The sequence below is a fragment of the Natrix helvetica genome (genome assembly GCF_964273705.1).
Source record: "Natrix helvetica genome assembly, chromosome: 4".
Classification (NCBI taxonomy): Eukaryota; Metazoa; Chordata; class Lepidosauria; order Squamata; family Natricidae; genus Natrix; species Natrix helvetica.
In genome coordinates, this window is record NC_138550.1 from 33,749,557 (window position 1) to 33,774,174 (window position 24,618).

The following is a 24,618-nucleotide window of genomic DNA, read 5'->3' on the forward strand; positions in this document are numbered from 1 at the left end:
CCTAGTGCATCTTGCCTTTATAAAATTGGCATGTTGCAGCACACAAATTTGACCCAATTATCAGAATACTGTAGGTCTGAGCCAAGTTCACTGATCACTATTAAGTTACAATAATTCCCATTGCAGTGACACTGAATGCTAGTCTAAAATATACAATTTTTTAAAAAAAATATGTAAGCATCTCTGGAAAAGTTTGTAGTTGGAAGTATAAAAATTGTTTAAGTTTCCAAATGTTTTTCAATAGAATTTCTGCAGTTACTTTGTCATTAACCCATAAAATGGCTTTATCAGCCTAAATAACAAAACAAGAATGCACACTATCTGTCTGTCAATTTTAAGTCTAAACAGTGCAAAATATTATTCATATCATAAACTTGGTTGGTGTTGTAATATAAATTTCTCATTCTTGATTGCCAGCATATGTATAGGGTTACATTATGCATTGTTTAGTAAAAATGCAATCTTAACAGTATGGAAATATACAATTGACTAAATTACATATTTGATATTTTAAGGCTATATTAAGGATCTATAGTACAGAGCGGTATGGTGACATATTGGGGGAGATGCTTGGCTTCCACTTGAAGGGTTGAGTTCACTCCTAGGTAGCAGCAGACATTTCTCTTGGAGGGTGCAAAGAAAAAATATCTGCTGCAAACTCCATGTAAGTGTCAGCATGGGTATCTGGCCAGTAAATGGTCAGCTCCATCGTGTCACCCTGAATAGAGACTACAGAATTGCAAAAAGGGAGTTTTTTTAAATTATTAAGGATCTATAGTCTTTTTGAATGTATAAATCTAGTTGCTGAGCTCACAACAAATATAATCTTGTAAATTCTGAAATTATAAATAAAATTGCTTTAAAATAACTATCTTGATTCATCAGTATCTCTTGATTATAAAAATATATTGAATTATTTTTTTAAAAAAATAAAACAATGTTTTCCATCGAATTCTAAGACTCCTGTAGGGGTTTCAGAATCATGGATTTTTCCTTTCATTTTCCCTTCCAACTGGCATAGCAGTTTTTCCATTGTTCTATCTCCATACAGAGAAAGAGATAAGTGGTCACAAGTTCTTAATGGTAGAAAACTTAATTGCAATCCTTCACCAGAAATAGTTATGGCTGTGCAATGTTCAACTATTAACTGATCAGCTACTGCTAAGGTGGTTGAAATATGATAAAATTTATTCTGAGTAAATGATCAGTTTGCAGTGGCAAAATTCCCTTAATAAACAGGTTGTAGGGCATTTAAGCAGATTAGGCAAAAGTAACATGAATTTCAAATGAATTTGTATTGAGATTTAAATCCTGGATTTCCCCCCCACTAATAATTTCTTAAACGCAGACTTTCCTTTATATGTTTTGCTAATAGCAGTTTTCAACTTTAGTGCTCATCATTGTAAGTTATGTAATGAAAATGACCTGAAAGTTTCAAGAAAGTTTTTTTTTAAAAGAGAATAGACCAATTATAGTCAAAATTTTATTTGACATAATCAAATCAGCACAAATCAGCGTTTCCCACCAACACGAGGAGCAGAAACTTTCACAGGCTTCACAATTTTTTGCTTTGGTGCAGTCTTTGTTGGTGCCTGGAAATAGAAACAAGACACTCATGAGGGTATGCTACATATTAAGTCAGTTTAATTAGTGTAAACTAGCATAATGTATATAGATGAATTTCTGGTGAGTGAATGAGAAAAAACGAAGTGTCTCTAAATCAGGGGTACCCAACCCCCAGACCACTACCGGGCTTTGAGCCATTCGGAACTGGGCCATAGAAGTGGTGGGCAACCACCGCTCTCGAAGAACCATGCTGCCCCTCCCCCCGGCTGCAAAGCCAGAAAGGTTTAGGAACGGCTCTAAATCATTTGAACAAAGTTTTCAATCTAGTCAGAAATGTTACACTATGAACTCCTTTGCAACCATTCAACTAAAGGAATTTCATATTGCAGCCTTTGAGAAACAATTGTTACCATCCAATTATGCCATTTTAAAAGTTTATTGCAGCCCCTTCCCTGATCAAGGACTGTAGCTTACTGATACTTTTAACTCAAAGGAGAGTCACACAGAGAACCCAGATTACAACAGGGGCAGAAAAGCAATGTAGTATCTGAATAGTATATTTGAATATGAGACTTACTTTCAAGTTTTTATTAGATCATAATGCTCATTCTTAACTCTTAGCTCAATCTATTTAGAAAATTATTATGGAAATAAAATATCCTTATGTATATCATATACTATCACTTTGGGCAATCAAAGGGAAGGTAAAACATAAATGAAGCAAATGAAGAAAAAAAGTGGTTATCTTCAAGTCACCCATGCAGTGAAAGTATGAAATATGTCACAAACTGATAAATGAGACTAGAACACAGGAACAATTTGAGTTCAAAGCTGCAATTGTTTTGTTTTGTAAATAAGAATCTACAAAGAGTGATACAAGAAATCATACTCTTGCTTTAACAGCTTTTGCCGATCATTACCTTTGTTGTAGAGGGTACTGTTTTCTTAGTTGCCTGCTTAGCCTTCTTTGCCTCCTTGGCAGCTCTGTTAATTATATTGCAAAAATATTAATGAGAACATTTTTTTTATTATTTAACATCCAAAATGTATGAAAAAGTATGTCCGCTATATAGCAGAATAGTGGTTTATGGATGTGTGGAGACATTTGGCTAGATATAACAACTCAAAATTCCAAAATTCCACCTTTAAGAGCCTAACCCTGGATAGATGGGCCAAATATTTTCTGCAACATTAGGTTCCCCTTAATCAGTTCATCCTCCAATCAAACCATTTTCCCTCAACCGTTTTCCATTCTTACAAAATTCTGTCAATGATAAAGACATATGTGCCCCCCCCCCAACATGGCATAAAGGCAAAGTATAAGTTCTAAACAAAAAAAGATTGCCTACCCTGCCATACATCAAGAAGGAAAATTCTGCAATATTATTCAATGTAGTTGCAGGGTATCATGTGAGGCACTGATTTTTCTCTAAAAATTATATCCCATTCTAGATAGCAATAGCTTATAAATACTAGTAAAATGCTGCTTTCCTTACCATAGTGCAGCAATGGCGAACCTTTTTTGGCTCGCATGCCACAAGTGGGGAAAGCGCAGGGGGGTCGTGTGCGCAGGGGGGTCGCCGCACCCATAATGCAATGCGCGACCCACCAGTCATGCTTTTTTCACCTCCCCAGGCTCGAGGCTTTATAGGAGCCTGGAGAGGGTGAAAAGAGCCTCCCACGCCCCCTCCGGGCTTCCCTGACGCTCATGTGACTTCCGGTTTGCTCGGAGGATTGTTTGGAGTGCTCCGAAGGTATCAGGGAAGCTCATGAAGCCTCCGGACGGCCAGGGGAGGCCTTTTTCGCCTTCCCAGGCTCCTATAAAGTCTCTGGAGCCTGGGGAGAGCGAAAAATGGCTTTAAAAAAGGGTGAACTCAGCTGGCCAGCGCGCGCATGCGCACTGGCCAGCTGACGGCAGCGCCTCGGGTGCCCTGACAAATGGCTCCGCGTGCCACCTGTGGCATGTGTGCCATAGGTTCACCATCACTGCCCTAGTGCCTGAAAAGTAAAAATGTACAGATGAATTTTTGCTGATTGGATGCTTTAAGTAATTCCCCACTTGTAGTATCTTCAGGCCCAAGCTGCTGCTACAGAGCTGCAGCATCAAAGTATTCCAGATGTCTTAAAGCAGTCCCTTTCATCTCATCCCTATGAAGGGTTGGAAACAGATCTAGCCATTGGTGAAACTATCCCTAGTTTAAGCCCATACCGAAATAAAGGAGTGGAAGAATCCCAGACCACAAGTCACCAAGTATTTTTAATTTCCTGATATATTTTTTAAATTCTTTTTGGACTTTTGGAAGTGGTTTGAACAAAGTTAAATTGTATTGCATTGGCTTTATTTTTTAGCATAATTCCTTTACATGTGACAAGGAATATACAAATGAAGTAACATAAAGTAACACTCTTCTGTATTAAAAATCCACAATCAAATGTCTATTTTTTACATTCAGCCAAGGATGTCAACTAGGTCATAATCATACTTTTATAAAGGATAAGAATAAAATGTACTCACCTAATAGCCTGTTCCCTTTGAGCTTTTCGCACTTCAGGCTTCTGATTTCTCTTAGCCATTATTTCAGCCAAAGAAGCACCTGTGATTGCTCTATGGCCCTTAACAGCACGGCGTGTACGTTTCTTTTGTACCTCTTCCTGAGCAAAGAAATAAATGCTTCAAAAAAGTATCCATACTTGGAAAAACTCAAAAAATTTCACACACACACAAGCCTTTTGATCATGCCAGATTGAAGTATTTCATATAGTTGCCACAGTTCAGTTTTCTCACTTCCTATCTCAACTCCCAGGAATTTTTATCTAATATTTCACATTTGCTGATCACTTGAAACTTAAGAAAAAGCAACTTTTTAAAAAAATAATTAAAGTCCACTTTGGAATTTTTTCCCCTTGATATACATTATAGTCTTTCACTTACCAGTAAGAGAAATATTAAGATATCAAAGGCTGCCTGCCTGATGGCCCTGTCATCCATGAATACACAAGGCTACAACTCTATATTAGAGCTATTTTTCTGTACATTTTCAGCTATAATTCTTTTCCAATTTACCAAAAACATGATTTACTTTTCATTAAAAAGATGTACAATTGTGCTGTACATTTCTAATACTGCTTTTTTATTTCAATTAACTATATACAGCCATTTTAAAACACAGCTCTTAATGGATTTTCTTTCCTAGCCACAGAACATGCATTCAACCACTCTGTTTTAATAGTACAACAAAAACACAGATTTCCTATTCCCATCAAAATAATTTAAACCAATAATCCTTTAACAAAGGTCACAGAATATATTTTAATAATGTATTGTGAAAAGCCATGTATTATGATATAAATTATGAAAAATGAATACACTATATCACAACTCAGCAAAGCATGATCTCCAAATTATGTACACATAGAATTATGATGACTAAGGTATAGGGAAACAGAATCAATCTGCTAACATATTTTATTAAAAGGCAACATTTGATGAGCTTCAACTGACTTCATTAGATGCACAGAATAGCTAGACTAGAATTTGAATTGGGATGAGACAAATTGGGAACAAAGAGGATAGTTATACAGATGCAAGTTACACATTGAGCAAATTAAAGGAATGGTTCCATTTCATTGTTTTGAAGTAATGGTCAAATACTATCATGACTTCAACAATTTGGATTCCACCATCACCCTCAGCATTGACTTTCCTTCCAAAAGGGCCACTTTTTTGATGTCACGGTAAAACTACGCATTCATTTTACAGGAAACCTACAGAATTTACACCATGCAAGTAAACATGCACTTCCAGCTTCCATCCAGAAATTTTAATCAAATCTATCATGGTAGAACCCGGCTGCATGCTGCAACTGTGTTTATTCTGGTTCTCTTGACAGAGATACTCCACGAATGGAATTAGATTAGGTATTCAGATTACCCATCCAACAAGATCAATAGACAACTCATTAGTAACAGACCTAGTAATGCATTTTCTGAAGTGATGGGTAGAAGGCCATATTTGCAGATACCACTGAAACTGAAGCAAAAAGAAACTACATACAATGGTACTGAGATAAGAATCAGACCTACAACAGTGTCTACTCTGCCCTCAAATCTTAACTAACAGCATTATCACATCTATTTTGTGGTATAAATCATCATTTGCCAGCAATGTACCTAGCACAACTGGACAAACTTTGCACATAATGGATGCACTTTTACAACAGGATTCAAAATAAGAATAAAGTAATACCAGAGCATTTCAAGCTCCCAGGGTACTCAACACATCAAAAAAAAAATCAGGCAATCTCAAAAAGGCTCATCAAAAACAACAGATTTCTAGCACATTATAATTGTTTGTGGTTAAGGTACTTGTAAACTGTCTCACAAGTAATTTGGTTTTGCATAACCAATCTATTTCCCCTCTCACTTCATCCCAAGTCAATCTAAGTACTGTATGCATCCTATACATGAAAGTGTATTTCTTGTAATAAAATTTAATTATGTTCGTAATGGAACATAGGAATATTTAAGCTGTGAGGTAAAATAAATGTCATCTTTCTGTGATATTGTTAAATATTATTTTGGGTGTTCTTACTCTTATTAAGAATACAGGCAGCCATCATTATTCAGTCTCCCTAAATTAACAAATACAGCAAAATACTTACCGACTGTCCTTTCTTGTGCTTTCTCCTGTACAAAACAGTCCAATTGATCTGACGGGGATTTCTCTTAGACAGGAATGCAGACTCACATTTTGCATTCAAAAACTGAAAAACCTGGAACATTTGGATTATTTTTTTTAAACATAACAAGCGTTTGGTACTAATGCTGACTGATAAAACAGCTCAAAACAATTCTAGATTTCAGGTTTCAATCGTGATTAGCTGTGAACTAGGCAATATACAAGTTAAAACTGAGCTAAACCCCAACTACGTTATTTTGCAACGTTTCAAAGAACTGAAAAGTATAGTCAAGATGCTACTTTTTGCAGTACTCCACCAGTAGTGCTTGCCCTGTTTCCAAGGTATGTAAAATAATCTACTTGTTGATTCCTTAACTACTTCACTGCTCCATTGGGCGAGTCAGGCAAAACGTGTATTTTGCTTTAATAAGACTTCACTTGCTATATGGCTAATAATTTCTTTTAGGTTGTTCTAAGTGCTGGCTAGTAGGGGCACATCATCACCAAAAATTACATCTGTAATTATGAAACTGGATGGATATGTTAACAATGCCAGTTATCTTTTCAGTGATTCTATCAAAATATGACTTCCATGCATGTATTGAATAACAATTGCAGTAGTATGCCAGACCTTTTTTTTTTACGCCTTACCTTTCCGTCCGTACGAGCGTAGCGGCGGCCATGGCCGGGGTAGATCTTGTACCCACTGAAGCTGCACAGCTCGACCCTGCATTCCAAAGTTATCGAGAAACAAATTAGCAAAACGAGAAAGCCTAAACCTCCCGCATTTCATGTGCCAAACCCGACGATGGCCTCGGATTAAACCAAGGCCCCGAGTCTTACTTCATAATGGTAGCCGGGGAGCAACCTCACCGGTTCCTCCAGCGTATAAGAGAAAGAGAGGCTCACGGGAAACCGGATTCTAGACTTGCGCGGTGCATGATGGGAACACCCGCTAGTTGTTGTACGATGGGAAGTGCTGCTCTTTCATCAGCTGGTAGTTTAATTCCTAAAGTAGATAAAACTCATTATCTGGGACACAAGGGGCCTTAAAAACTTTGTACCGTAATATAAAATATCTGCCATTATTTTTTCTCAAGCGTTTCCTGTTATCCAATCAGTACTCTAGCCTCAGTACGGTTGCCTAGCATTGGAAGCAAGCGGGAAGTATGGCGGCAGCATCGCTTGCGGAGGTTTCCGCAACGAAGTCTGAGGCGGTAAAGCCATCCACGGGCGCTAGTCAAGGTAGGAGTAAAATCTGCCGAATGCGGAGAGCGACGAAAATAAGAGATTTGGGAAACTTGGCTGAGGAACAGCCAGTCTTTTCGTTGACCGTTATGGGAGGGGGGGGCGCTGAGTGTCGCGCGAAGCTATATGGGGACTGTAGTTTGTATAATCCTTGGTCTTGATTAATAGTATGAGTTAATTTTAACAATGCACTACAAATCCCGAAAGGCCTTGCGAGCGGTTGTTTCTTTGTGTAGTTTGTAGGAGCGGTACCTCACTTACTTGGCGTTTTTATATGTATATACACGTATATTGAAATAATTCCAGACATTCCTTTTTGCCTTCTTTCTACATGTGCACATCAAATAGAAGTGTAATGACAGTTATGTAACTATTAGATGAGATACTACTATCATTCTTTTTTGCAACTAGTTTTTTTGCCCTGCAAGGCATTATATAGTATTGTGATACTTGTCTCTCTTTGGGGGAGAGGTTGTGTTACAAGCTATTTGCTAATGCTAAAACTCTTGTTATATGTGAGAATTTATTTTTCATAGGATGGCAAAATTGAGCAAGGAACTGTTCCATTGTAAATAATAATGGCAATGCTATATTTTAGTAAGTACATTATTTTTAAACCTTTGCAATACAATGTAAAGGAAACACTATGGCATATTCTACAAAATGTCTGTAGAATGCCCCATAGAAATGTTACAGGACCTGACATGAGCAGTTTATGTTAGAACACTTTGAAAAATATTGCTTAGCACTGTAAAGAATATGTTACAAAAGCTGAAGTTCAAAATATACTAAAGTTTTTCAGATACGTTAAAAATAAGAACAAAGAAATTGGTGCCCAGTTTAAATACTGTATTGTAAAATATTATTTTATGATTGCATACTTTCTTATGATTGCATATTGTCTTCTAAATTTGCTGTATTGGGTTTTTTTAACATGGATTTTTTTCTTATTTAACAGGTTCTTTAATTAATTGGTCAGGCCAGGGTTTACAAAAACTAGGACCAACTTTATCCTGTAATACAGACATACATACTTTGATTTTGGATAAAAATCAATTAATTAAATTGGAACACCTAGAGAACTATAAGAACTTGATGCAGGTAGGGTTTTTTCATACATATGAGCAAATATGCTTTGTTACTTAAATTATTTAAATTTGGGGAAAAACTTTGAAAAATAAATTGTAATGTTTCATTCTGTATGTTATAAGCAAAGGGTAACCTTCAATTAATATGAGTCCAATACAATGTTTGATTCATCAGATTTCTATGCACATACTGTGTACACCAATTATAACAACTAATTATCTTTGTGTTAATTAATATTTCTTATATGTTTTGGCTTTGAAGTAATTAAAAGCTTCTGACAGAATATTATTGGGAAGGCACATTCTGTGAAAATGAATTTTGAAAGCACTTTTGTAGGTGCAGTCACAAAGAGACTGATAAGAAGGAAGGTTTAAACTACACTTCCAATACAAGAATACAGGGCTGCAGATAACCTGTAGGGATTTATAGGTTAGTATCAGCATTTTAAATTAGACACAAAAGCCTATCTTCATTAAGTCACCCAGAGTGACCTTGTATGGGAGATGGGTGGCACAGAAATGTAATAAATACATAAAAATAAGTGCATGGCTGCAACATCAGTAAAATGTGCCTCCAGTGGGAGAGATCAGTCAGTACATAGACCGCTGTTCTGTTAAAACTGCAGCTTTTAAGTCAGACCAATGTAAAGCATATTAGCAGTAGTTTTAAACAGGTAATGATGAAGGCATGGGTCATTGCACTCCAGTTTGGATTACAATTCATTCAACGTAACATGATCTTCCAGACTGGGTTGCAACTGATACAACCATAGACTTCCCCCACAATGCTAAAGGTTGGTACTTTGCTTTGCAGTAAAGTGCTAATCTCTAGTATTGGTTGGTACGTACATACTTTCCCATTTATAGTTTTCTCCAAGAATTAAAGTAATTGTAAGCAAAATTGAAGCTATTTGTCCATTTTCTTGCAGTTGTCAGTAGCCAACAATCGTCTAGTGCGGATGATGGGTGTAGCCAAGCTGACTCATCTTCGAGTGTTAAATTTGCCTCACAACAGTATTGGTAACGTAGAGGGATTGAAAGAGCTAATGTATCTGGAGTGGCTGAATCTGGCAGGAAACAACTTAAAGGTAACTTTTCTTTAAATAATCAAATAAACAACAAATAATGAACAAAATAACTATTGCATCTTGCCTTTGGGAGGAGTTGTATAGAAGTGGGTGGCCTTGTACATTAAAATTGTAAGTAAATACTTAAAACAATAAAATGTTAATCCAATACAGTAGTATTGTATTTAATTTATGTCATACTTAGGAACTTGATTAAGGCAAAATGTTTGGAAATGCAATATTACATGGGATGGAATAGGATAGGATAGAATTTTAAAATTAGATGGAAAAACTTCACTAGCCTATATTATGTTGACAATGCTATCTAGATAGCCCCTCAACCATTCAGATAAGATTTGGGCAATGTGTAGGCTCTGAAGAACAACCTTTCTAACATAGTAGTAAGTGTTGTTCCCTTGGTGAAATAATGCTATTTGATACAACTGTTTTGAAGAAAAAATGAGGAAAAGCTTTTCTGTAGCTAATGCTGGACTTTAGATTTTCTTCCTGTGAGATAAACATCCTCCTTAATCGAACTTTTGCTGTGATGGAAAGTCAGTCAGTTTATAACCTGTTTTATGGAAATACCTTCTTAACAGTTTTCATATCTTTATCTGTATTCTGTGGCCTATTATAGATTTTAATATTATTGTATTTAATTTCTTCATTAGTCAACTCTAGATTTTTAAAATTAGAAATGAGATTTAATTATTTTAAGTAAGATATTATAGGTAAATTACTTTAGACTTGTATTGTGGCAGACAGAAATCGATTACAACATTTAAAACTATCAGATTATTTCTGTTTGTTTTCAGAGGAATTCTTCTTTCCATTCTTGTCTCTATACTTCTGTACTTGAACATACATTTCTCATGTTTTAGGAGTTCTGGTAGTCTGCTTTTTAAAATGTATAATAATTTAATGCAAATTTCAAAGTCTTGGAATGTTTGATTTATTAGAATTCAAACTGCTAGAACAGAGTTGCGCAACTTTTTCTGGGCAGCAAGTTACATTTAACCTTTGTGAGATGTGCAAGTTAGTAGACTCCAGAAAGTAGTGGGTGGAGCCATTAGAAAGTACATTTTATTTTATTCCATTTAAACCTTTTTACACTAAGTGGGAAATATGATTGTACTCCATTCAAATATTTTATGTTTCTAAAACTGCTGTTTGATAGCAACTTTTGGAGATCCCCGAGACTGCATCCAGGATTTCAGAAATCTGTTTTGAGCCCAACTTTTATAATAATGATCTTATGTTCCAGAATCATTAGAGTCAGGTTTATTAGAATAAAACTAAAATCCAATGCAAAATGGACACTTAGCCCCTAAGACATAGTGATAAATATTCCTCTGAACAAGCACATAACTAGTAGTTTCCTGCTTTGGATGTTTCCAAGATGCCTTCCAATCCTTATATATCTTTTCTATTATTTCTGGTTCACAGGCTTTCTCCACACAATCTAGGTCTCCTGTTTTTCTCAATTTCATGTTGGAACCTAATTTACTATATTTACATGTAATATTAAAATAGTTAGAAGCTATATCATTCAAAGGTCTTCTATTAGATATGATTTAATTTCTATACACCTTTGTCATAAGTTAAACTGACTCAGAATAAAGCATACATGTTCTTTTTTAATTATGGAAGATGAATTTATAGCATGTCTTAATTGAGTTTGATGTAGTGGATAAGACACCAGGCCAGAAACTGAGAGGCGAGTGATCTTGGGCCAGTTACTCTCAGTTTTAGGAAGAAGGAAATGGCAAGCCATTTCTGAAATCTTGCCAAGAAAACTGCAGGGACTTTTTCCAGGTAAATGTCAGGAATCGTCTCAGACTCAAGGCATACCATGCCATATTATTTGATGTAATGCATTTTTGCTAATCTAAAAGACACTTTCTTTGGTATTAAGAACTTTAAGCAATTGCAACTATTAAGCTTCATAATGTTGCTGAAAAATATTTTGTTTTCCTTTAGACTATAGACCAGATCAGTTGCTGCACATCTCTTCAACATCTTGATTTGTCAGATAACAATGTACCACAATTAGGCGATATCTCCAGACTTTCATCTCTAAAGGTAAATATTTTAAGCTTATATTCTGTGGTGGTCTAAATATTACTAATTAAAGGGTGAGTTCAGAGCAGCATTATTAGCCTTTAACCGTAATAAAGTTTTTATCTTATTCACAAGAGCATTTTCTTCAGGTAACTATGAATAAGATGTAGTGTAAGCTGTCTCAAATAAAAGAAAATTCTTCTTTAAATGCTTTTAAAGCAGTCGTGTCCAAGCATGTGGCCCTGGACATCTAGTTATGCAGCCTCACCAGATAATAAAAATATACAAAATAAAGGAAGTTTTTATTTATATACATTAACTATATTGTGTATATTTTTATGTGACCCAATTGCACTTTGCTCAATGCAGCCCAGCCTAGCCGAAAGGTTGAACAACCATTCTTTAAAACATGATTTGGTACATAGTAATTTAGGCTGTAATTCAACTAAAATGAAGACTAACTAGTCAATGATTAATATCATTTAGATCTAACATTGCATTTCTAAATGTAACTAAACTAAAGAGAAAATACAGTTATGTACATTTTTTTACATTCCCTTGAAATATCATTTATTTTAACACCCCCATGTGTTAAATATAAACAATATTTCAAGTGTGTGTGTGTACATCTATGTATTTGGCTGTATTTTCATAATCCTTATGTAGTTTTATTAATATTCAGAGTATTCACATTATTAAAGAATATGTCTGGATATTGTTTTCTCCATTTTACTGTTCCTCAAGACTCTGCTGCTGCATGGAAATATCATAACTTCACTGCGTTCAGCACCTTCTTGTTTACCTCAAGGCCTGACTATTTTTTCGTTGGCAGAAAATGAAATTAGAGATTTGAATGAGGTAAGAATAATATTTTTGAAGAAAATGGGATAACTTTTTGAAAAAAATCCAATGCAAGCTAAATTACTATAGGTACATTTCACTATAGTCATCTATAGTTTTATTTTATTACTATGTTTTGGCACAGAAAATATGTAGATTTTAAAATTAAATGACAGTGACTAGAAATCACTTAATGATTGTATAAATAATTAAATATGTTAGCAATTAAAGTAATTAAAACACTGTAAAGGGGAAATGACATTCTTTGAGACAAATTCTTAAGGTAAGTTCTTTGCAGGATATTTTTGAAATTTAAATATCAGTTACTATGATCAAAGATAAATTTTGGATTACTTAAAAAATGCTTTAAATAAAATTGATCCTACCTAAGAGGAGAGAGGAACAAATGTTCCTGGTACAGGTATTTTGTATCTTTTTTTTAGTGATGAAGGTCTTAATCAGATTAAAAAGTAGAAGTATCATTTTAAAAGCAGTATGAATTTAACTTTGTTTAAACACCCTTTTTAAAATCCTAACCCTAACTTTCCCAGCTGGCTTCTGACAAGCAAAGTCAATGGAAGAAGCCACATTTGCTTAACTGCATGTTTCACTTAAGAGGTGCAGTGATTCGTTTAACCACAGTGACAAAAAGGCTGTAAAATGGGGTGCAACTCATTTAATTATCTTGCTTGGCAATGGAAATTTTGGCTCAATTTTGGTTGTAAGTCAGGACTTACAATTGAAATGTCTTCCATATTACAATAAAGCTATTGGCAGAAAATATTCTACTATTCTAATAAAAATGTGTTTAATAAATTCTAAGAAATAATAAAATAAAACAATAGTCTCCGATAAAATTAAGCAAGTAAAATTATTTTTCTTTCAAACATCTAACATAACTAAGCTGTAGGCTGTATCTGTAGTGCTGCTCAGCATATAAATTTTCTTTACATTTAATCACCAAAATAATTGTTTCCTTTTCTTTTTAGATTTCTTTCTTGACCTCTTTTCCTAAACTAGAGCAACTCTCAATTATGAACAATCCTTGTGTGATGGCAACACCTAACATTCCAGGTTTTGATTACCGACCATTTATTGTCAATTGGTGTCTCAGTCTTAAAGTAATTGATGGGTATGTGGTTTCTCAGAAAGAAAGGTAAGAACATGATTAAACCGAGTGTTGCCATCAATCTATGTACCTATCCATCATTTAGCATTTGGAAGACAAATACCAAAGAATGAGAAAACAAAAAGAGATGTCAGTAATAAATCTTGAAAAAGTTTTAATAAGAAATTGTCCTGAAATATATTTACAGCATTACAAGGATATTAGCCCAAATAGCCTGGGTGAACCCAAACGGTATGAAAGGTTTCCCGAACTCAACTGACAAGAAGCTTGGGGAAAGGGCAAGTTTTATAACCCCTTTTCCCCATTCCTTGCAGTGTTGGGAATACTCTCCTAGTGCTAGGATAATTGCAATTAATGTTTGTATTTACATTTGATATGTATGAAAGGGGATTACAAAAGAGTAAGTAGACACACAATGGGGAATACACATAGAGAGGAATGAGCTGGCATTAGATATTTGCCTTAAGAGGCAAAATAAATAGTTTAATGTGAAACCGATTCAGGTTTTGTCAGTTTCAGATAGAACAAGAGTTGCCTATACAGTGGCTGTATATATTGTTTAACATATATGAGAAAACTAAACTTGTGCCTGATGATTGATATAATGCCACTCAATATCAGGGGTGTCAAACTCACGGCGGCGTCATGTGAGGTATCAGGACTTTTTTCCCCTTCGCTAAACCGGGCGGGGGGCAGGGCCAGCATATGATGCATCTGGGCTGCGAGTTTGACACCCCTGCTCTATATAAATGTAGCAAGAATAAATACAAAAATTTCAAGGGATTAAGAAAGCATGTGCACAAACTAACTGAAAGAATACATGAGGTAACAATGATTAAAATTTGGGAAGTACAGTGGTTGCAAGGAATGAAAGAGAAAAGTGAGAAAATTGTGAAAGATGTGAAATGTTTAAAGAGCAAAAAGTAGTACTTAAAACAATATACAGGCATTCTTGCAGCAAGATTTATTTGAAAAGTTAAAGGCTAGATAGATACTATAGAACAGCTACATTTCCTTTTTTCATATTATCTTCCTTTAATTTTTTACTTACTATTACTTATTTTTTTCCTAAACTTTGCATAATAACTTACTCTGAAAGAGAGTAATATGAGACCATGTATGGATAATATTGAGTAGAAAGAGTATTTGTTCTTTATGAAATAGTTTGTTAAAAATGCATTATGGATTTTCATGTATGTATATTTAAGTCTAACAAATTCTAAGACAAGTTACTGTACTTCCAAGATCTGGTTTTAATTTATATACTCCTGGATACTTAGTATGTAGCTGAAATAGTTTTATAGTTTGGAGATCATGAAAATTATTGCTTTCTCCCAATGTATTATGATATATCAACAATTGATTATATTGTTGCTGTTGCTTCCGAGTTGCATCTATTACTTCTGGATTTCAATTGCTCTTTTTTATGCTCTTATGTTTCTCATAAAAAGGACTTTCAAAATGTTTATTACAATTAATATTGTTTTTGCGTATAGCTTGAAAGCCGAATGGCTTTACAGTCAAGGAAAGGGAAGATCATTCCGACCAGGCCAGCACCTTCAGTTAGTACAATATTTGGCCAGTGTTTGTCCTCTTACTACTATGTTTGGACTCCAATCAGCAGAGGATGCCAAACTGGAAAAAATACTACATAAGCAAAGGTGTGAATATCATTGTTTATGAGTCATTTTTATATAATTAAATGCAATCATTTTAACTATTCAAGCAGGCCTTGATTCATGAGGCTTTTTAAGCTGCTTTTTAAGGTTAGAAAAGTTGATTTGAAGATATATATGTATTTTGCTAACTCTTGCTAACATTTGTGATATTAAAGAAGAGTGGTTCTCTGCTCTAGTACTTTTGAGTCATGAAATAAAACCATTTAAATTTTTGTATTTAGGTTGCATCAGAGGCAATTGATGTACCAGAGCCATGCCAATGAGTCACCTGTATCCTCAACTCTGAATAAAGGACTACCCATTAATAATGAGCCAAACAGTCCTGCCCATGTACAAGAAGAAATAACTGAAGGTGGTAAGAATTCATATCCATTGTGTTTTCATCATTCTTGCCACCCACTTGTCTATAGGCTTGTAATTAGTGATTACAAGTTCATAATGAAAGTGTGCCTTCGTGCTAGATTACTGTACTGAATTATTTGAATTAAAATTCAAAATATATTGTAACATAATTAACAAAGTATGGTTCAATTGTGGCATACTAGAGTGGACAAAATGGGATAACATATCTGTGAAATTCAGAGAGTGGAGGAATAAAAGGAAGAAGCTATAGCCAAATAGGACTAGGAATAATGAAAATATATATTACAAATGGAGTTTAGTGTTGAATTGAAATTTATTATGCAGACTGTAACTCCATACAGCAAATTAATTTGTAATAAGAAAACTCCACAAGGCAGTCAAAGAGGCATTTTTAAAAGAGGCTTACGTTGCTACTTCGGTTACACCTTATGAATATAGGCACTAACAAGGAAATGGTTGTTCACACTAACAATAGTGCATATTTTGACTACTTTATAATATGTAATATGCTAAGAATATTAAGTGAACTCTTGAAGATCTTGTTCAATATTATAGTTAAAATGTATTTTTAAAAAACAATCTTCAAGTATTCCAAAAAAAAATGCTTTTCTTTACTAAATGGATGTGAATTGTAACCATAGTTGGACACAGAAAGCATCTCTGTAGAAGAAGCTTAAAGATTTCTGATAGGTTAGAGTAGTTTTTCATTCTTGTCTTTGAAGAAACAAAAGATAACTTGTTTGATTTCATAAAACAGCTGACACAAACCTCTATGTCACCAACAGCAGTGGCAATAATTGTTCTTGTTTTAAAACTAAAGCCAAGCTTCTGAATCTTCTAACTTCATTAGCAAATCTAAAGCTGTAAAAATTTAAGATTTTAGGATGGTTCATGTAGATTATAAACTGTAATTTTTGAATGTTGGTTTCATGATGTTTTGGAAGGCCTCAGATGTCTTCCAAAGCATGCACAACTTGGTGAACTGTGGGTGAGGTGACTAAAATGCTGAGGTTTTAGAAGGCCTCAAAGGCAATCATTCATCTATATCAGGGGTGTCAAACTCACATTGTGATGGCATCACCATGTGATGTTTCAGGACTTTTTTCCCCTTTGCTAAACCAGGCGCGGCTGTGGTCAGTGCTTGATGCATAAGGTCCACGGGCCAGGAATTTTATAGCCCTGATCTATATGGATGAAAGTAAATACTAGATAAATGTTTACTCCTCATTCTCTCTGACTTAGACATACCTGGTCATAGAAAATATTTTCCCCTCACAACAATGTTCTGCTCTCTATTCTTCTGTTTTAGTAAATTTTAAAAAATAAGCATTGGTTGAAAGACTTTGTTCCTGTGATAAGTAGAAACCATGGAATACTGTATATACTTATTCATTGCTCTTTTATAGAGACATTCAATCTACATTTATTCTCCTTTTGATCAGCAGATATCCTAATTTCTCAGACAGAGTTAGGCTCAGATACTACTTATATATGAACTTTCATTTATTACAGTGCACTTGGCTACATACTGCACTGCAGCATCTCAAATCTATATGTATTTTAGATATTGTCATATTTTATCTAATCTTAGATATTATATTTATATCTTATAGACTACCTTTCTTTGACTTACAAGTCTTAACCTGCTTTATTTCAATTTTAGCAATAAAATTTTTATCTACTAGATTCTTAACTACACTTTATAAGTGGTAATGGACCGTATGTCTAATGATGTCAGCCATTTAATAATTTCTGTTTATCTAAGTCCACCTTGTATTCTGTCCATTGGTCTTGGTAGAGCCTGATAAAATATTGGAAAGAGGCTCTATATAGCATACTCCATTGCTGCATTGACAAGAGAGGACAATCATTTCTGAACTCTTTCCTTCTCTTGTTTTGCTGTTTAGTCAGATGCATATTATTGTTAGGGACCAGAAGAACATCAATAATTTATCCCTTAATCCAGCAGCCCTCAATCCTTTGGGCACCGGGGATTGATTCTGTGGAGAAAGATTTTTCCGCGGACCAGAGGGGTGGTGGTTTTGTGTGTTGCTTGCATCCTGCAGATGGGCCTTCGCTGGTTTACACAGCCCAGTTGCTGGCATACCACGGAACAGGGGTAAAAAACTCCTGTCCTTATCCCTAATTAATCAAAAGACAGATATAAATAGTAAATGTTTGGCAAAAATACATACGTGGATATATAAATATTGAAAGTGTTTTACCTTACTCTCTTTCCTAGAACGTATTATTAAAAAAAATACCTGGGTTGCAACAAAATCCAATGATGACCATTCTTATGCAGTTAAAAATGTTTCTCCAATTTCAGTACAAGCTGAAAGAAATACTTTTAAGGATTTTTACTTGGATGATATACAAACTGATGAGGACAAGTTGAACAGTAGTCTCCTATCTTCAGAATCTACTTTTATGCCTGTTGCTTCAGGGCTGTCTCCAATGTCGCCCACTTCAACAGAACTGAAACTTCATGGAATTGGCATTGATGTAGAGGATGTGGAAGATGTGGGCAGTACATATTTGGAATTTACAAAAGATATTAATATGCAGAACAAAGAAAAGCAGAACAATGATTCTGTGCTTTTGGGAACGTACACCCTCAAGTCAGCAGACGTAGAAACTCAAAATGCATATCTAGAGGAAGATATTTTTCCCATTGCTGCTTCTTCAGTAAATACTGATATTGAACCAGATGACGTTAGCAGTTATCAAGTATCCCCTGATGATAATATAAAGTTCAGTGGCTTAAAACAGTCACACTCACCTGAAGAGAATGTTATCAAGTGTGTTTCTGTTGCTAGCTCTCTAGAACTGCCTACTGAGGCATCAGTTACTGTAACCCAGAAAAAAGATGAACTTCTAGAAATGAATAAAGCTGCCACCAAGCTTCAGGCCTGTTGGAGAGGATTTTATACAAGAACATTCCATCCCAGAGTCAGGGAAGCACGCTATGAAATTCGACTCAGCAGAATGCAAGAACATATCATTCATTTGACTGAAGAAGTTCAAAAGTAAGTAGGAAGTCGAGTAAACTGAAATAATAGGAAAGAAATAAAATTTGCTATAATTTGAGATCAATACATTTTACCTGAAAACAATATTATAGGTATGGTTGGGTGTGGTGGATTTGATTCATTTCCTTCAGTTGTTAAGCTCCTCTTTGTTCTCCAAACGAAGGTAAAGCTCACCAACTTTGTAAAGTGGAGTATTCTTTCAAAAATAATTTGTTAGCATAATCAAAAGAGAAAAAATACTCTTTAGTGTCTCTAGCAAAGACAAAATTAAGTTGTATTATTAGAATTGATTAAGTTGGCCAATTTAATCAATAAACTGATATAAATATATTTCATCTCCAAAACGCCATTCTTTGCCAGAATCTATTTTTATTGCAGTACAGGTAGTCCACGTGCTTAATACCGTTTGAAGTTACAACAAACTTAATGCCGTTTGAAGTTACAAAATAGTTATGACTGTTTTTCACACTTATGACTGTTGCAGTATCCCCATGGTGACATGATTAAAATTCGGACATATATTTATGACAGTTACAGTATCCTGGAATTTTATCACCTTTTGGCAAGCAAAGTCATTGTTACTAACATTACAACTTCAGTAATTCACTTAACAACTGTGGCAAGAAAGGTTGTAAAATGGGGCAAAACTCACTTAACAATTGTCTTACCTAGCAACAGAAATTTGGGGCTCTATTGTAATCGTAAGACAAGGACTACCTATAAATAATTGTATTGCAGCAAAAGTGGTGATCAAAGTGGCAACACTTTTAAAGCTTGATGTATATCTGAAAATCATTTGCAGGTTAAGAAAAGAAAAAAATGAAGAGAAACTTCAAAGACTTGTGCAAGAGGAAGCTGTCAAATTTCTTTGGGATCAGGTAGCGTTAGTTTTCCTAAATATTCATTTTTTATGAATAAAAACTAAGCTATTCTCCTGAAACTTTGCTGTGTTTTACAGTTGACCCAATTAACTTTTTCGTGTTAAATGAGATATAATTATGCAATTACATATGACATTATATATTATAATCTTTTCTTTTTGTGGTTTATACAGGTTAAATCTATTCAGGAATGGCAGCTTTCAGTAAACCAACACCTAAGTAAAAAAGATACTCCTGCGGGTAGCATTCTGGGTCCACATGAATTATTCATACAGTCATCTAGACCAAATCAAGAACCTTCTCCTATTGATAGTTCAACTTGGTTAGGTTCGTCTTCTGAAATGTGTCATCAGAAAGGTTTACAGGAATATCCTGATTCAGGTTTCCATTCCTGTGTATCAGACCAAAATATCCTTAATGAATTGCAGAACTCTGAAAAACATTTGACAGAAACAAATGAAGGTTTTCTAGGAAATTCTCTGCAAACAGTCAAGCCCTGTGAAGATTTTCTTTCAGGAAGCCTTTCTGATGTTATGATCCCAGTTGATCACAAGGAATATTGTGAAGAGAGTTTGAACAATGATCAGAACAATACTCTTCTCCAAGAATATTTAAAAACAGTTGAGGAACTAAATGATTCTGATGAAAATACAAATTGCAGCAATGGAATAGAAAGTTGTATGACCCATACAGCTGTTTTATCAGAAGAAAAGGATATTTTATGCAGTGCTGTTTTAGTCTCTCAGGATGTGCTTCCATTAGCAGAAGAAGGAATTGATACATTCGATCTAAATGATAAAATGGCAGAAAAAAAGACAAACTGTGATTCTTCATTGCAGACACTTTCTGTTAGGCTATCTGTATAGCAAGCATAGACCGACAGAAAATAATATAAAAGCCACTTCAACATTTTATGTTATTAGACCAATTTCTCTACATTTTTGGAGATGTGGGTCTCCTTGCTTTTAAAAATCGCTTGTTAACAGGTTTGTTAATCCTCTTAACATTAGATTTACACTCTTTTAAATTATATCAAGATAGGTTCAAATAGACATGGTAACTTACATTTCATGTGATTTGATTGGAACAGATTTTTATGAAATATAATTTTGAAGACTCTTAAGTACTTTCTATATTGCTGTTATCATAGCTGAACTAAACAACTCTTTTCTCCAAGAAAACAAAGCATGAATCCTTATTGTAATATTCAAAGAAAGAAATACAAATATTTATTTGACAAATAAGGATAGTATGCAGAACTTTATATTTGAAGGCACAAACATAGCACCTATCTGCAACCCCCTAAGGCAGATTTCAGGTTAAGACATTGATGGCAAGTGTTATTTTTGCATCCCTACATGATCTGAAACGTATTTTGCCTGCTAATCTGAAACGCTATTTGGCCCAATGGTTACACAATATACAATTAATAATATAAGAGTGCGCTTAATTAATAGTCTGAAAATGTATTCTGACACACAGATACTAAATTATAAGCTTGGAAATTTTGGAAATCTTGTTCCATGTAGATATCCTTTTTTTTTAAATGGTGCCAGACAGTTTTCTCACCATTACTCCAAACATTTTTCTACAAACATCACTATTGAACTTCAAACAGCTGAGTCCAGCCTGTTATCACAGAGGACTATTTTTATGAAGTCATTTTTCTTTTTCATTTACTGGGACAGTGGGAAACTTTAAAAAACACAGTGTAACCAAACAAACCGACCTGAAGAGGAAAGAGAAGAGGCAGCTTCTCACACTATGTTCTCATGACGATAGGAATAATTTGCCAAGGTCAGAATGTCTATAAAGACACTACGTAATCAATTTTATACCTAAACCTATTGCTAAAATAAAATTGCCAAACATTAATATAAATTAACAATATTCTGGCATTCATGGAGAATGCCTACATTCTACTGTTCACCATATAATGATAAAGAAAGCAACAATTCTTTACAGACCCCACTGTTTCTATCAGTAAATGTTTTGTATGTTTTCACTGCTAATAATTGTTATTGTCAATAATAAATATTTTTCTATTCATAAATTCTGGAACATTTAAAAGTTGGAATTTTGTTCCCAGTATTAAGTATATAATCAAGTATACATTGTTCTTGGCTTAATGAGTCAATTGCAAATATTGCCTTGAGAAATTGCCTTGAGAAATTGTGTCAAATACAGGAATAGGTTTATTGTGTCAAATTTAACTTCAACTTGGAGTTCTTTTTCGGAATTCAAGAGTTTATGCTGCCAATCTTAAATTAGAAAACAAAAGCTGGAAAAAATGTTTTGACTGAAGCATTGCTTAAGAGATCTTGAATTTTACCACAACTACCTTTTTTTCAAAATGACCCATGGCATTTAAATATGTTGGTCATTTGCATATCTTTTAAAAAAAATTGTAGTGTTATAGAATGCATGTACTGTATGTATACAAAATATACATGCTCAATATGTACATGTTCTAGTATATATTGGTCATAGTGCTGTACAATTAATCTCTGTATGCTAAAGCAGCATAAAACCAATGAACTGTTTTAAACTTGTCATAGACAATATGGCCAGTTAAAACCTTATTCTTTTTGTAGGGAGAAATATAAAAATATCATTTTTAGAGCATTGCAGACATATTTAGAAAATACTATTTCAAGGGAAACATTAAACGTGCTTAAATGGAGTTTAAAATATACTATTTCATCTCGTTTTTCTTGAACTTCATATCTGTCTTTGTAAGGCACAGTATTTGTACCTCTTGGTTAGAAACAGTATGTTTGTGTTCATATACATTGTAGCTGGCTTAATATTATTTATCTTCTGTTCTATAAAAATGAGTAGGGCTCCAAAGTTGGATCTATGGAGAGCACTTTTTTCCCACTTAAGTAAAATAGTTCATTCTGTATTGGAATAAATACAGGATTTTTTTTTCTGCTCTGAGTAAAAATTATGAAGTTAAGAGGAATGCATTGTGATTGTAAGGAAATTGCTTTCTGCGTTTTGATGTTGGTATTGATACTTTGAGGTATATATTGCTGCAATATATTTGGAAAAAATTAATGAAAAAAACCTACATCTTTTGATTATCCATAATGGGAGTTTCAAAACCCACATACACAAAGCCTTTATTCGTTATCAAAATGAATGCAAAATGAAAAATTTAACACTCCTTATCATTTGAAAATCTGCAAGTGTGTGAATTTTCTCAGTTTTACATATTTTGATTATTTCTATGGTTACATGTGATATTTTTGTTTGTTATTAGAAAAAGTTACAGCATTATAGAGGAAAAATACATTTGCTTTTATCTTGGGAAATAATATATATGAATATTTAAATTAATGCAATTTTATTTGATTAAAATTGTCATTGGATTCTTACTTGGATACATAAGAGAAAGTTGATGCATTACTTTAAAAAACTTAAATTTATATACAAAACTCATCCTGAGATAAAGGAATTAGCGTTCATTATCTTAATTTATACATAACATTAAGTCTCAAGTCATAGTTTGGTTTGTTTAGTTTCAGATTTGCCTATTTCAGAATTCATTGTTGTTTGCACACCTTTTAGGACTTACCATGGCAAGTGAATAAAACAAATTAAGCTTTTCAAAAGACTTTTTTGACTAGCATGATCCATGAATCCTTTTAATGAAATAAGCAATGGGAAAGAAGTAAGGAATAAGTGGAAAAGAGGGACACGTTTTTGCGCCCTCCTGTTTTTGTTATACCGCCTGTATGTCTAAATAATCAGTTCTGCTTCCTCTGGTTCATAATACAGAGTAGAAACGGAAACCTTTCTTCCTCCCAACTAATAGAGGTCTAGACAATATATTGTTCTGTAAGTAGTATAACACGTGGTATGTAATGTATTCTGAGGCAGAGGCTTTTTTAAGTATATCCTCTTTAGGAAAATCTTTTAAGTGGAGTCCAACGCTGGTCTTAATCTGCTGATGCAAGAGAAATTCTCTTTTTCTCTTGTAACTATCCCAATTGTTACAAATTTGGGGACAGTCTACAACAATTTTTTAGCAAGGGTATAAATGGACCCTTACCTAATTTTTTAATTAATTGTACATTAAATTGTGTTTCTTATTTTTATTTTCCTAAGTAAAACTTTGTGATTACTGTTAGATGAAGACGCTGGTTTTTAGTGCTTGTGTGTGGTCTATGTAAATATAAATCTTTAGAGATTCAATATTTTGGCTGTAATCTTTAACGAGAGATTTTTTACTGAGATCAGTGAATTCTACTTTTACATAAGCACAATTTTATTACCTTTAATGTAAGTGTAGTTAAAACTGAAAATAAAAATATGGCCTTATTAATTTCATATCAATCGGTATTGATAAAGTGATCACTGTTCCTAAACTGGGTAAATTCCATATTACCTCTTCAAAGCCATATAATCTAATACTTCTGTTACTGAATTTAAAAACTTCCAGGTCATTGTCAAAAAGAGAAGAGGAGTAATACTAAAGGGGGAACGGGACACACTCTTAAAAAGATTTTTTAAAAATGTTCATGAAAAGCTCTCTAGAATGCAAATAGGCAACATAATTGCATACTTGACCATGGTCATTTGATCAGCCAGAAACTCTTATTTACAGAAAACTTAATCTGACTGTAATAGTTTTTATAATCTGGATTAAAAATACAATCTGCATGGTTCGATTTTTGAAAATTTGCATTTGGGAATAATTTATTTTGATGTAATAAAGTATTCTGAATTATGAAATGCTTGTAAGTCTGAAATGATTTATTTGCTGCATGATTAACATGTTCATTTTTTTGTGAGCCAGAGCAATTGGAATTGGAAAGCTTCAACTGGTAGTTGATGGGTAAAACTGCATTTTTTAAACCCCAATAGTGAAGAAGACAATGTTCCTAGTTAATTTTTTTTCTTTTATAAATATTTGGTCAAGCTTTTATTTCATAATGCTTGTGAGAGTAGGTACAACTCAGCTGGTCTTTTGCAAATGGG

At 34.0% G+C, this 24,618-nt stretch overlaps 2 protein-coding genes across 4 annotated transcripts; one reads left to right on the forward strand and one right to left on the reverse strand.

Annotated features, from left to right (window-relative positions):
• Positions 1 to 1,469: 1,469 nt before the first annotated feature.
• RPL24 (ribosomal protein L24) lies at positions 1,470 to 7,201 on the reverse strand. The gene is made up of 6 exons (XM_081951677.1): positions 7,088 to 7,201; positions 6,896 to 6,971; positions 6,228 to 6,338; positions 4,082 to 4,218; positions 2,487 to 2,550; positions 1,470 to 1,592 (listed from the first exon to the last, which is right to left on the reverse strand). The coding sequence occupies exons 1-6, from the start codon at positions 7,090 to 7,092 to the stop codon at positions 1,512 to 1,514; spliced, it is 474 nt and encodes a 157-aa protein (XP_081807803.1). The 5' UTR covers positions 7,093 to 7,201; the 3' UTR covers positions 1,470 to 1,511.
• Positions 7,182 to 24,372, forward strand: CEP97 (centrosomal protein 97). Of its 3 annotated transcripts, XM_081951673.1 has the most exons (12): positions 7,182 to 7,241; positions 7,345 to 7,489; positions 8,451 to 8,593; positions 9,510 to 9,668; positions 11,628 to 11,729; positions 12,453 to 12,566; positions 13,538 to 13,704; positions 15,174 to 15,338; positions 15,578 to 15,711; positions 17,962 to 18,748; positions 19,554 to 19,629; positions 19,806 to 24,372. In XM_081951673.1, exons 2-12 carry the CDS (start codon positions 7,414 to 7,416, stop codon positions 20,496 to 20,498), a joined length of 2,616 nt encoding a protein of 871 aa, XP_081807799.1. In that variant the 5' UTR covers positions 7,182 to 7,241; positions 7,345 to 7,413; the 3' UTR covers positions 20,499 to 24,372. The 3 variants fall into 3 exon arrangements, with proteins under 3 accessions (XP_081807799.1, XP_081807800.1, XP_081807801.1); XM_081951674.1 differs by lacking the exon at positions 7,182 to 7,241 and having other exon boundaries at positions 7,332 to 7,489; positions 15,578 to 15,708; XM_081951675.1 differs by lacking the exons at positions 7,182 to 7,241; positions 7,345 to 7,489 and adding an exon at positions 7,972 to 8,089.
• The last annotated feature ends 246 nt before the right edge of the window (positions 24,373 to 24,618 follow it).